This window comes from Vanessa atalanta, chromosome 16 (assembly GCF_905147765.1).
Source record: "Vanessa atalanta chromosome 16, ilVanAtal1.2, whole genome shotgun sequence".
Classification (NCBI taxonomy): Eukaryota; Metazoa; Arthropoda; class Insecta; order Lepidoptera; family Nymphalidae; genus Vanessa; species Vanessa atalanta.
The window spans coordinates 3,033,776-3,048,440 of record NC_061886.1 but is presented as its reverse complement, the minus strand read 5'-3'; the positions used below and the strand labels follow the sequence as shown (position 1 = coordinate 3,048,440).

General features: G+C 32.8%; 1 protein-coding gene across 1 annotated transcript; it reads right to left on the bottom strand.

Annotated features, from left to right (window-relative positions):
- Positions 1-665: 665 nt before the first annotated feature.
- LOC125070104 (beta-1,4-N-acetylgalactosaminyltransferase bre-4-like) lies at positions 666-10,240 on the bottom strand. Its single transcript, XM_047679805.1, has 8 exons — positions 10,163-10,240; positions 8,073-8,135; positions 7,780-7,906; positions 4,281-4,378; positions 3,694-3,874; positions 3,260-3,382; positions 2,778-2,873; positions 666-849 (listed from the first exon to the last, which is right to left on the bottom strand). The coding sequence occupies exons 1-8, from the start codon at positions 10,224-10,226 to the stop codon at positions 666-668; spliced, it is 936 nt and encodes a 311-aa protein (XP_047535761.1). The 5' UTR covers positions 10,227-10,240.
- Positions 10,241-14,665: the final 4,425 nt, after the last annotated feature.

Sequence of the window (14,665 nt, the reverse complement as noted above, 5' to 3'; positions counted from 1 at the left end):
ATTCGATTGTGATAAACCGTCAAATTGTTAGTGGAATTGGATCCCTCTCGGTATTTACGTGCCTGCATTATTTCTGATGGCTTTGAAGAAGATAGCAGAACAGCACCATTTTTTTAGGCATAGTTTGACCGACGAGCATATGGGCTACCTGATGGTAAGTGGTCACCAACACCCATAGACAATGGCTTTGTAAGAAGAAATATTACCCTTTCCTTACTAACCTTGGTAACTAAGATTTTATGTCCCTTGTGCCTGTAGTTACACTGTAGTCACTCACCCTTCAAACTGAAACACAACAACAGTACCTACTCAGTATGAGTATTGTTGTTTGGCGGTAGAATATCTGATGAGTGGTTGGGTTGTCGTGGGCCCAGTGTAAGCCAGTTTCGGTAGGTAACCACAGGGTCCTCTACCATATGGCTTTTTGGGCTTCAACCCAGGGCCCCGTGGATTCAAGGGGGCCCCAGCTTAGTCAAGTTAAATTAAAAAATAGACGATAATGCGAAAGAATTAATAACTTCCAATCCCAATATGTATGGTATATCCATACATATTATTGTAAAAATAGTATTATATGTGCGAATAATATCATTAAAGTATTATTTAAATACAATAGAGGTAAAGTTAGTCTATTATGATTAAAAAAATAAAGAAAAACACATTTTTTATTCAAGGTAACGTGATTTAATCCATTGCGATATCAATTTTGTAGTATTTTCTTTACCAGGATTTATGTCAACAATTATATGGGTGTGAAGATGATGCTCCGTGACCGATTCCAGTTTATACTTCAAATTTGAAATTCCCTCTCTTTTATAACGCTGATAAGTCGAAGACAATAGAGCAAATCTAAAAAAAAGTAAGTTCAGTTATCAAATAAAGGCCAAATCTGTGTGACATTCATATTTACAGAGTCAAGTTTTTCAGTGGATAAAACTACCTAACGAGCAACGCTTATTTTGTTTGTTGTTTTCATAGGCTAGCTTTGTGCTTAAAGTTTGTCTCATATTCAGAATTGAAGAAAAAGTGTGATTAAAGAAACTGCAAAGAAAATTAACAGAAACGACCATAGTCGAGAAATGTTACATATGGTACCATTATGGACCGTGAAAATCATGATGTTGTATCAATCATCAAACATTTATATCGGACAAGTTAGAGCTATTCTGTAAGAACAGACTTAGTCACCACATACGATCGTGTTATGTCAGAAAGTGATATGTCGATATGTGATATTGTATGCATCACAATAGACTGTAAAGATGACATTACGCCGTCTCGACTCCAACTGCATTTTGAATCAGCTTACACTAATACACTGAAATGCACTTCCACTTCCTTTCGGTGGTATTTTAAACATTTAATAAAAAGAAAAACTCGGCGTACTCGTACAACCTGGGACATCTCCGATCCGTTTGCCATTCGTTACCAATGTATTGGCTCCGTATCGGCAACGCGTTTAGGACAAAAGTCGAAAAACTGTCAAACCATTCGTCCGCGCCTTTTGATGAAGTGTATGCTATACGTGTATGTAAGCCTTATGATGTTGTTGGTCCTAAATTCAGCGACAGAAAGGAAGGTAAAAGCACACCGTGATTTACAACGTGTTGTCCAAAAAGGAAAATTTCTAACTCATTGACGATGACATCAACTGGCGACCGTCGCATTAGTCGCCTTGGCGACAACTAGTTACTTAACTTACGAATGTTTTAGTTTAAACAGTGTTGGGTATGCATAATGTGCTAAAACAGAAACTTTATTCACATCACGGTTTCACGAGTGAGTTCTTACAGAACAGCATTACTGTTGATAAGTATTCAGATTTAATTGTTGTGTTAGGTTTAAAAGTATTATATAAATAACATTTATGCAGTAAAATACATACAATAACTCAGTATTACTTTTGTAACCAAACAAAACCACTAACAAGATTAGTTTTTCTATCAAAAATACGCTTATTGTCAATCAATATATAAATGTGTAAAAGCTATCACTCGGACATTAGTGTGTAGTTACATGTTTGTTAATATTAGATAAGAACACAGAGCGTTACCACTGTTGATAACATAATAAATTATTCTGGCATCTGTTAAGTCTCAACACTAAAGTATATATGATAAAACATTACGAGAGCATTAGATTGATAAAAAATTACGCCGATATTAATTACACTATAGCATACGCGTATCGTGAATTTTTTATTTATATTCGCGCCCTGTAAACCTACGTATCAACGTGTTCAGCTCAAAAATTTGTGATAGCATCTCGCAATAATGTATACTATAAATACTAATCAGTAATATGTACACTACTCGACGATCTCCGTGGTCGAGTAGGGTATACACCAATATACATATTTATTTATATATATATATATACACCAATTTTCATAGGTACGCCACACCGAGTTCCCGTGTAGATGATGTAGAAAAAGTTCATTAGTTTTCTATATTGTCTTGGGTCCTGGGTGTTTGTGGTACCGTCGTTACATCTGATTTCCATAACACAAGTCTATTAGCTACTTACATTGGGATCAGAGTAATGAATGTGATGTTGTCCAATATTTATTTATTTATAATTCATTGATACCCAAAATAAAAATCTGCATCTGTGCTTAAAGGCACTGATTGAGATAATTTTATTATTTACAGATTTTCGTTTGTTTTCAGTTTTGTACAAATGTTATACATCATTTAGTCAACAAACACGGCCTCGGACTTGACTCCACTAAGGTTTAATACATGGAAGACAATGTACCATAATGTAAAGTCACTAACCGTAGACGATTTGGCGATTGTACTGAATGCTTAAGAGTAGTGTATCGAGCGATGTCTTTACGATTTCTCACTATTGGTAAGCCCGCAGCTCGGATTCTAGAAATAAAAATATATTTAAAAAAAAATTATAAGCAGAATAAACTACGTAAATTTTTAAATGTTAAAAATTTAACAAGGTCAAAGATCAGAAACAGTTCATTATGTTTTATATATTTTTTTTATCTATGAAAAATATTTTATACCAATGTTTTCATTTTGATCTTGCTCTATATCTATGCATTAGTGATGTAAACTTTTGCATATTTTCTTCGTTAATATTAAATTATAAGTAATTTAACGCAGGTACATATTCTTAATATATGTACATATATATACAGACATCTTAAGAATAAATAACAATTCCTTTATTATTGTTTTGTCTTTAAAACATTTAGTAATTTTTTTATGTACTTTTTTATGTGATTTAATAATTTAAGTGAAACCTCCAGAACAAGTCGTTGTCTTCTCCCCCCCAACCCCAATATAAATTGGAATATCCATTGACTTGCTGGAATTGCTGCACATCCATAGAAGACACGCCACCGAATAGAGATCGAAATTTTGGTCTGAAAAACATAATTAAAATAAATTATCACTAAAACATTTTTTTATATCGTAATTTACATAATATCTAATCATTTATTAGTAAGAAATAACATACAATTCCTTGTAACTTAAAGGCGGCGCCACCCGTGGGAACCAAATTATTATTACCCAAAGAGGTTTGCGAGGTTTGGATAGTATAAAAAGAAACATCCCAAAATAAATTCTTATTAGCAGAATTAAAAGTTTTTTTTTTAATTGTTCATCTACATTGAATTCTTTTATTTTTTACATTTCAAAGATTCGAAACGAAGACGACATAAAAAAAAATTACTTCTTAACTTCCGCAACTGTTGCGCACATGTGTTTTGGCCATGTTGGACATGAGTACAATATTCTATCGTCCAACGGTAACAAATCCACATCATGGAATATTACACAGCGCCATTTGCCATATTTTTTGATCTCAACAAAACCTGCGTTGAAAAGTTTGCCTCTATTGAAAACATCTGTGCCTGTTGGGGAAAATCATAATTAATCTGTTATTTCGTCTACCATATTCTAAACTCTTATAAGTCCTCACTAAATTATCAACCCTAATTATTGTAAGCACACTAACACTAAGATCCTACATTTATTGTTCGAATCCGTTTGAATCGAGAGCTGTTAGGTGTAATTCAAGTCTAAGGACATCTGTGTGCTTAAACGCAATGTAATACTGCGTATGTATGACGTATTGTACGATGCGTTTCATATCCGTCCGTTGGTAAGTTTAGATGTACCAAATGACAGTGTTATACGAAGACAGACGTGATTATGTTACAAAGTTAATTTGTTTGAAGCTCGATAATATATACAGACAACGGGATTACTTTCATCTCTTCTGTCACTAAATTTATACGTAAATATTTGTGTCCTTACCTTTTTGCTCAATAACAAATATCCTATATTCCAATTTTTGCCTTATAAGGAAAGGATGGATATTATGAAGATAAACAAACAAGTCTTTTTTACGGTCTCTGTGAAACGAAACATAAATATAATTAGCGTATCACAAATAATATTAGAAAACACAGAAGCACAAAATGAAAATACAATTTTATTTTACAAATACGAATCCGTTTTCGGTAATGGCAACACTTTGTTGACCCAATATTGCGCATCGGTAAACAAACTGAATTTTATTAAAATGTAATGGATACACGGGAGGTAAACAAACAACCAAACGGATGGAAAGAGACATTTAAATTAATAATATTCGCGGTTTCGTTAGCTGTAATTTCCCACACAATAAGCAAGTATTCCCGCGAGATTTCTCGACATGTTATTAATTACTGTACTCAAGTTACTGTTTATACACTGTAAACTAAGGATGTTTTTAGGATGCATAACTGAAAAATCTACTAAACCAATTAACATAAATTAATATCAGAAGATGCATTGCTTTTAGGAAAAAGTTTGCAGTGAAATGGCCCACTGATTAGAACGCGTGCATTTTAACCACCCAAAGCACCATTGAATTTTCATGCGCTATCATTTTCATCTTGTGATCGGTAATGAAGGGAAACACTATTCCTATATATAACCTTAATGTATCTAATTTAATTCTGCCACTTGTGTGGTACTCCAATCCGCATTGGAGCAGCGTGGTAGTATAAACTCCAAACCTTCCCCTCAAAGGGAGAGGTAGCCCAGCAATGGGTCATTTAAAGACTGTTACTTTTTTGCGTCTGCTGACGGTTTTGCTGGTTATGAATTAAACACTATTTATACGATCTCATACAAAATTGTCTAATGAATAGTAGATACGATATTGATAGGATCAACTATTCGCTTTTTTATAATTATTTTGTATAATTCTTGTACACATTTTCGTATACTATCCCTATATTTGCTAAGGGAATCTTGGCTGGTGACACTTTGCCAAAAGGTCTATGCACTTTTATGTTTGGTATCTGAAAGAGTCGTAATTTCTAGGCCAAGTACATAATTAATACATGCTAAAGCAGTGACTAAGTATTCAAAAAAATATTACAAATGAGGTCTTTGTGTTGTATATTTCAATGTTCTCTGGGCTTGTAGCATTATTAATAAAATGCGACCGAATAATCGAGGGAAGGAGTCTTGATATTTTATTGTTTTAAATGGCAACATTAACACTTTCATAGATGATCAACTGACATATTTAATTATACATGCGCAACATTTGTGCAATGTTTTAATGCAAAGGGACAGTGAACCGAATGTATGTAAGTAATTAAAAGGTAATAGTAACGTCAACTATATCATCAGATGGCAGAGTATTTGATGGTGTTTGCTACACACCTTCAACATCAATAAAAAAACCGTTAAACTCATTATCGATCTGTATATCAAGTCTAAAATAATGCCAAATATAATCCAAAAATAAAAATAAAAACCTTTTTAAACTTAGATAAAAGACTCTGTTACGTTAAGCTTGCATTCAAATTTCAGTATCAAATCGAGAACTGTATTCTTCGTGATGAAACATTCACTATTCAAAATGGAGGCCATTATGTAAGCTCTATACAACGCTAGCAAGACTCAAAAGATTTTTCCTGCCGCTTCCTTTTATTGTAAGGAGACTATTGCTACTGAATTTGCAATTTTAAGCGCCGTTCACTCAAACATTTACAAAGTTTATATAGGTATTTAACCTGTATAAAAGACTTTTTTTTTTAAATGACAGAATAGGTAATGACCGAGAATTTCTTTTTGGTCTGGTAATTTTGACGAATTAATAACTTCATACAAAATGTCATAGATATGAATTAAAATATAAAGTTACTACATTATTAAGCAATTCTTTATAATTTTACTAAAAAATATGTGCCGGGATTTATCCTGATGACGCCCACAAGACTTGTAAAAACTAATGAGATGTCAAGGAAACCATTATCCTTGACATCGTTTCGTTTCTCCAACATACTTTTATAACATTATATAAATAATTAGCCGTGTGTTTCTGGCAGAGTAAAATAGAACCTCCATATTTTCAGTCCTTAGCGTCTCTAAATACATAATAAAAGCATTTTCGTTCAGCGAATCTGTCAATTGAATAGGTCTCGTCTAAATCAACCCTTCAGTGACAGTGAAATACACCAGCATAAGCATTCCCACGGAGGATTTATGTTAATCAGGTCAATGTAATACTTTAATTTTGAATGGAGGAATTTACTATATAACAGTATTGTATATGCGGCTTCTGGTACTTTGCTAAAAATACGTGCGAATTGGTTTATTACACAAGTATAGTACGACACAATTTATAACATGTAACGTCGACAAATTAAAAATAAAATACAGTCGATCGACAATTTGACGAATGTATTTATTTATATGAGTTAAACTCATCGTTACGACCAACGCGTTTATAATTTAGAATTAATATTTAAATTGAAACAAAATTTATAATCAACTTAGATTATAAATTTTGTTTCAATGTTATTTAATTTCGTGATATGATTTTTCTTTCATCAAACCTTTTTATTTTACCTGATTATTTTTCATCTACCCTCTACCAACATTAATTTTTATTTGAATTTTGTATAAATAGCGATGTGTTTAAAATGAACAAATATAATTATTGTTGAACTTGAGCAGGGTAGTTACTCTGGGGTACATGTCAGTCACCTCCTCGTGGTGTACCCTGGGCAACGGGGCCGGCTTGAGCTTGCTCGTCGGCCACGGCTAAGACTGGCGGGAGGGATGCCGCGGGGCTGCTCCTGGTACGTCCCTGATCGGCGTCAGGGCAAACCATGTGAGTGGCCTCGTTGGCTAGGAGGGAGTGGGAGGGCTCGCTACTCGAGCCTCCCAGGTGTTTTACACCGGCGGTCAGCGGCGGAGCCTACCATCTTATCCGCCGCAGGGCGTCAGCTTCGTTGACGCCCAGCCTCCAGTGGCGAACTCGGGGGAGTTCGCTACATTCTTACGTGGAGGATGAGGGGGAAGGCGCGCACTAGGCGCGCTTTCCTTGAATATTCAGCCGCCTTACGGCGGCTGCCGCTGGTGGGGTCGCGGTTGCATGCCCTTGGCGATCCCGTGGCCTGACCACTCGGCGGCATGGTGGAAACCCGAGGATGGTTTTAGTGGGTAGGACAGGGCATTAGCACTAGCGTGCCCTGGCACGGGGCATTAGTTCCCGGTTGAGTCCCACATACCCGTCCTGGACCCCGTCCGGGCGGCATGCGTAAATGCATTTCCTCCTCGTTAAATAAAAAAAAAAAAAAGGGTAGTTACTCTGCCGGCTAAATAAATATTGTTTATCACAATACAAAAATTCTTTCGCTGTCCCGGGCCACCTTCCGTTTCATATGACATTACAAATTATTACGTTTGCGTAAATATTATTTTCAAATAAGAAATAAATAAAGATTAATGATGAAAAAATCTCTCTTACCTGTACGGTACTAAAACAGCAACTTTATGTCTGGACTTGCAATTTTTCGGACGATAATAACCTCCAGTACTCACTTCTGGATATTCCTCGGGATATTTCGTAATTGTTTTATTAACAAATATTTCACCTAGAAGTTATTTTTTTCTTCAAATTTGAATGTAAGCATTTCATATGTATGTATGTATGTATGTATGTATGTATGTATGTATGTATGTATGTATGTATGTATGTATGTATGTATGTATGTATGTATGTATGTATGTATGTATGTATGTATGTGTGTGTATATTTACCGCATTCAGTTATATTGATGTAGCATGTGGGTAAATTTACTTCGCCACCATTTCCTGCAGTCACTAGATGTCGATATGGTGAAAAAAGGTTTCATTACTAAAGTATATCTATTATATATTATATATATAACATTTCTTAAATTAAGTAAAATTGTGTAAACGTAGTAACAAAATTGTTTGAGATCAGGCCAGTATTCTAAATACAACTTATCGATTAAAGAATTATTTGATTATTGTTTTTTTTTTGTCGGGATTTTTGTTTTATACTCTTTATAATTTTGCCGTGTCCTAAATTAACTTTTCTTTCTTTCTTGGTAAACTTGAACACTAATTCTTATTGTAACGAGCTATAACAGTTCTACCATTTCATGGATTTGATCTTGTAGATATCCTGATAATATCTCTCAGAAGAGATATTATCAGGGTTCGAAAAAATCCGATTTTTTTATATATATCCGATATATATCTGAGATATATATATCCAGGCTACGAAAACGAAACGAATTTCATCCTGTAAACACTTAAAAATGTGAAAGGAATTTGTAAAAAAATACAAGTCTCGAAATACCACGTTTTTTATTTAAAAAAAGTAACGAAGGAATTTGTGTCTATCTATTTGAGAAAGAAATATTTAATGAACACTTAAAAAACAAGTACCTTTTATTATTATATCTTCATTTGTTTGTGAGATAAATCAACTAATTTTATTTTAATATTAATATGTAATCGACTAATCATAAAAAGTAATCATTCAGAGTCAGGTCTTAAGCATAGATCTATGAGTGTTGTTCAGAAGGTAGGAAAAAATCAATTGATATATATCATGATATATATCCGTGAACCCTGGATATTATGCAAGAACAAACTCGAAATTCACCACAGAAAACCATCTTTAAACAATTAATTAATTCTCAAACAGTTATTATGCTACATATACTCTAAATATTATTTATTATAATGTTAAAATATATTATAGATACCAAAATACTGAAACAATAAACGTGTCAATTTTTTTTATCCAATGAGAAACCAAGCGATTTCATACTTAATATGCTGAATATGCCATTAAGGTGATACCAGATACATTCAATCTGAAGAAAGTTCACTGGAGCGAATATGAATTACTAAGCCGAATGCCGAATGAGGTGTGCTAATGAATTAATTTGTCACTTTTGTTTAATATTTTGTTTAGACGTATTGTCCCAAAAAAGAACACAAAATTGACGAAAATGGAACAGTCTGATTCCACCTTTAGCTAGAGATTTCGTCAGCATTACAACTATAATTAAATTCAACTTAAACTGCATCTATTATTAAATCAATCTTTAATTCAACAATGTAACTATTTTTCCGAAGTCTGTAATAAATGATACTTAGTGTGTGTATAAGTTATTTAAATTGTTTAAACCTAAACAAACAAAAACAATAGCTTTACAACGCGCGTGTAACATTTTAGAAACAAACAATTAATCCCTAAACTCACGGAATGATTTTTAAAATTCATGGGCAAGGCAGCGTTTTATTATGTTTCATTAAAAGGCCAAATGTTTATTCATAAGTTTACCTAAACGTCACATAATATGCTTTTAATTCAAATTCGCTTTAGCTTTTGCTATTTTTAGTATATAAAAATACGACGACACTAAAAAACTTTCAATCATATTTAAAATTTAGTTTTCCTACGTTTAGTTTGTTTTGAGTTTCTCTGGTTTCAAACATTAATAAAAAAAATCACATCACTCAGATGATTTAAAAAAAAGGGTCTCATAAACCATAATTTGTTTTGTTATTGATGATAAAAAAAAATAAACAAAATATATAGATAATTAATTCACCAGTACTAGGACTTACATAGTAGGTCTTTGCACGGTCACCTGGGTAGGTTGGTGATTAGTTAGTACTAATCACCAGTTATTCTACCACCGTATAGTAATACTTTGTATTGCTCAGTTCCAGTTCGAAGGGTGAGAGACCCAATGTTATTAAAAGCGCAAGGGACAAATATTTTAGGTTCCATCATAGGCGGCGTTTTACTTTATTCAATTCTATTACGCTCGTCTGCTTCCATAAAATAAATATAAAATTATTACCGCTTTTTATATTTTCGTAAATAACTGTAGTTGTGTTGTCGTCTTCAATCCATGTCAACTTCATATTAACATATTCCCTTATGTTTGTATTTGTAACTTTTATAAATCGAACGCAATACGTTATTGCTAATAGTACAATAACACATGTCACTCGAAAAACACATTTTGTGTCTCTGTCTTCTTTATTATTACTTTCTGATTTTAAAGTTCGAACTCGTTCTAAAATTGAAATAAAAAATCAATACAATTTATACTTTTATACACTGTATGATATTTTTTTTTTATATTCAACAGAATATACAATAGTTTAATCGTTCGGATAAAAAATTATCTGTATCGCGCAAATGTATCTAACTAGACAGATATTTATAGTCGTGGCTAATATAAAAATTTAAGTACCTATACTTTCAAAAAGACAAAGTTTAAAACATTAATAATATTATCAGATATCATTTAGTGTCAAAATATCTAATAGAACTATTTTTTTTTATTTAATTTACATCCACGGACTCACAGTTGCCCGTGCCTTTATCACTTTTTATTTTTATAAATTTTGGCGTTATTTTATATTTTTGCTGAACATCAGCCTATCTTCGCTGGACTTCGAGCTTGTCGTCTTCTTAGAAGACGTGGCCCACATTGAAATTTATTTTTTTGCAATTTAAAATAATATATAATAGAACTATTGAAATATATTGCAATTAATACGACCTTTGATTACTTACTCAAACGATAGAAAAAGGTTATCCTAGGACACGAAATAAGTGCAGCCGCGAATATCGATCTCGCGACCTTTTGATCGTTTGCCAACCCTCTTACCGCCAAGCTATGTGTGCGTTTACGTTTTGAGGATAGATTTATTACATACCGACTTGACCTAATATTATGAAAGGTATTTATCAAAAATTATAAATTAAAACATTTTTGGGTTAAGTTATAGTATAATCAATCATTTTAAACTCTACTAACGTTTATACTTTATTAAAACATGCTTAGAGTTGATTAAAATTGTAAACAATATCCAAAGATATGAAAATTATAAAGGTAGTATATACAACCGGCAATCAGCAATATTTAGTATTGAAGTAGTAACATTTGAAGGTTGAGTGAGCCATTGCCTACAAGCACAAGGAGTAGAGATTCTGGTCATTGCGCCTGTTGTCACACTGTCTCACTCAACCTTCTCAAGGTAGTCGAATTGGCGTTGTAGTACATTTACCAGACGACTGACCCTATTTGATATAAAAATATTTTTTTTTAAAACACAAGCATTTTTTTCACATGCACATTCGCATGGAGTCTTATCTATCCTGAAATAACATTTTTGATTTCATTTTAATAATTATGCGAATGTTTAAACAAGATAACTGCTATGTAAGTACTGTGGTTATTTTATTTAAATTTATATCAAATTTATTATTGTATTATGTATATACGAACAAACTATATTTACAAACTATATGGACTTAATTGTTTCATCTCAGTTTATTAAATAATATTCAGGTTTTTTCAAATAAAGAAGTTTTAAGAAGGTTTTACAATATAGTATTATTACATAAGAACCTGGTCTTCGCTATTTAACCCACTTTAAATTTAGAAAATTGTCGTTTCATACAAGAAATTCATGTTCTTTTAATAAATACATATAATTACTTACTCTTTAAACCACACTTCGTTAGCAAAACCTTTATTATTTTCCTAACTGGTAAAAAGCTAACCATTGTTAAAATATAACTTTTATATAATATATAATATAATTTAATCGCAATATCATCACTTGAATTTACAACTCACTAATGATTGATGTTAAATGATTAATTACTTCATTCGATTTTTTTAAGCAAACATGGGATGTTGTCGTTGCTTTCTATAAACATTGCAATTAGTGACGTGAAGTTTAATCCATTTATTTATTAAACAATAAATAAAACGTAACGATTTTCTTTGTTGACCGTCGCATCGATATTTATTTAAAATGTTCATTAATCATTGAAATTGTACTGATATTATAAAATGCGTCAATAAATAATAAATAAATAAATATTGGACAACATCACATACATTACTATGATCCCAAAGTAAGTAGCTAAAGCACTTGAGTTATGGAATATCAGAAGTAACGATGGTACCACAAACGCCCAAACCCAAAAAAACAGAATGAATGAACTTTTTCTACATCAACTCGGCTGGGAATCGCACCCGGGACCTCGGAAGTGAATAGCTTTAAAAACTACTTGAAGTATTCACCGGTACTTAATTGATAAATACAAAAGTATTCCATACAAAAACAATTTTTTTGTTCTTCATTTCGTTAGTTGCAGAAAAAATTAATCATAATTTTATACCATTTTGTCTACCAACTCTTTAATACAATACGGATGCTATGCAAATTCCTAAATTTTAAAAATGGTTTCATATCGCGCACAGCAGCTGGCGCCACAGCGGCACCGGCTGCCAAACTACGATGACGATGTCCGCCTACCCAATTTCATTCACGGCTGCCATTCTCCACGGAGGCTAGCCAACTATATGGGATATATTAATGCAGTAGTAAAGCATCAGCCTGTGAATATAAAGCCTGTCCCACTATTGGGCTAAGATCTCTTCCACCGTTAAGAGGATGGTCTGGATTTTATTCCACCACGTAAAAAACAAGCCCAAAAATGATGTCCTGAACCTATCAAGTATCTTCTTACCAAAGACGATTACGAAGAGATTAGGGTATTAAATAACAGACACGATAAAATAAACTAACGTTTGAGTATAATTTAATGAGAATGACAAATTTCTTATTAAAAATGAAGACTTTATTAAAAAAAAAATATATTATATGAAACAAAAGAAAATAACAACAAGAAAGAGAAAAGATGGAAACGTCGCATGGAGGGGGTGTTTCCATACGTGACGATCACTGGCACTCTATCGTAAGCAACGTTAAAGAACTACGTTCCAATAATTGATATCGGACAAAGTGCTTTAAATTTTCGCTGATCACACATACAACAATATTCCAACGAATTGAGAACCTCTTTTATTTTAAGATGGTAAATAATTGCGCAGACGTCTTGACAATCAATAATGAATCACAGTCAAGTGTTATTAAGTACCAGTAAGCAAAAAATAAACTATTTGATAAAATTAATTACTTGATAAATAGGTACGTAAACAATTGCGAGACGAAGGTAGCCAACAGTCACATCTGGGTTTAACCTGTCATTTGGGAATGAATATCTCTGTTCAGGAGGAATATATATGTGAATATAATGTTATATATTTGAGGAGATAATATATTAATGAATATAAACTAAAATATGTAAAATAACATGCAATATTTATAACATTATTTGTCGATAATAATTATATTTTTCGGTCGCAATCAATTTCGTTATTTCCTAACTTAGATTTGTCTAGAAAAGACGTGAGTTCAACGGGTGATTCCATCGACAACATCTCAGAAACTATTCCATTTTCTTTAGAAACTTTCGGGGGTGGTTTCCGAACTGATAAGAAACCTTCAAGAAAAGAGCGTACATATTTCTTAAAAGCCGGCAACGCACCTGCGAGCTCGCTGATGTTACAGATATCCATGGGCGGTAGTTGTCACTTTCTTTCAGGTGAGCCTCCTACTTGTTTGCCAAATATATCATAAAGATTACTTACACTGGCTTTTTTTATTCTTTGGTAACGGCAATGAAATATTTGTATGTAACTAATCAAATACAATAAGATTTCCATCTATACAATCTTACTACTTTCCAACGAATTGACTTATTTCAAACACAGTGTTTACCTTGAGAGGATGAATTATAGGTATTATCAAAGTGAAGTAGTGCTCATCTACGTAATTTCTATACTTACGCACTCACCTACGTACTTGATAAAGTGGTATTCTTTTCGAACTCAGCTCGGGCATTCATTATATCCCCATCAGTCCATGATTCAGACAGAGTTCGTAATAATTATTACATCACACTAGCTCAAGCTTACGATCAGTCACTCTATGATAACCTTGACTCAATTAATTGAAGACTATCAATCCTTATCAACGTTAACTAAATATTAATGTTCAACGTGTAAATAAAATTCACATTTCATAGTGTTAAATTTGAATTAAGATTTCCCGGCATATTATTGGTAGTTTGTGCCCGCAATTTTGCCATCATGCGATGGAAGGCGGAAGCTGTTAGGTACCGTATGTCCTTTTCTGCACACGTGGAAAAAGGTAAAGTAAGGTAAGTAGTAAGGCAAATGTAAGATGCGATCAGATCGCATGATCGCTGCTTCATACATATAACCTACATCTACAACTTTATTGTGCAAATTGCAAAAACATTAAATTGCATTTAAAACGACGTAATTTTCGCCAGCCACCTGCAATTCTATATCAGGAACTATTAAAATTAATCGTTGACAAATACAGCAAAGAGGACAGCAGCATATACATAAATAGGTTTTAGTGATATTACAATATAATTAAATAAACGAGGAAAGAGGAATGGCCTG

Bases quoted from the DNA above. Each gene is read 5' to 3' on its own strand.
- LOC125070104 (XM_047679805.1), bottom strand. From the start codon at position 10,226: ATGAAGTTGACATGGATTGAAGACGACAACACAACTACAGTTATTTAC. The intron at 4,379-7,779 runs GTAAGAGAGATT...TTCGTTTCACAG, and splicing joins GCTGTTTTAGTACCGTACAG to AGACCGTAAAAAAGACTTGT. The intron at 3,875-4,280 runs GTAAGGACACAA...TTTCCCCAACAG, and splicing joins ATTTGTTATTGAGCAAAAAG to GCACAGATGTTTTCAATAGA.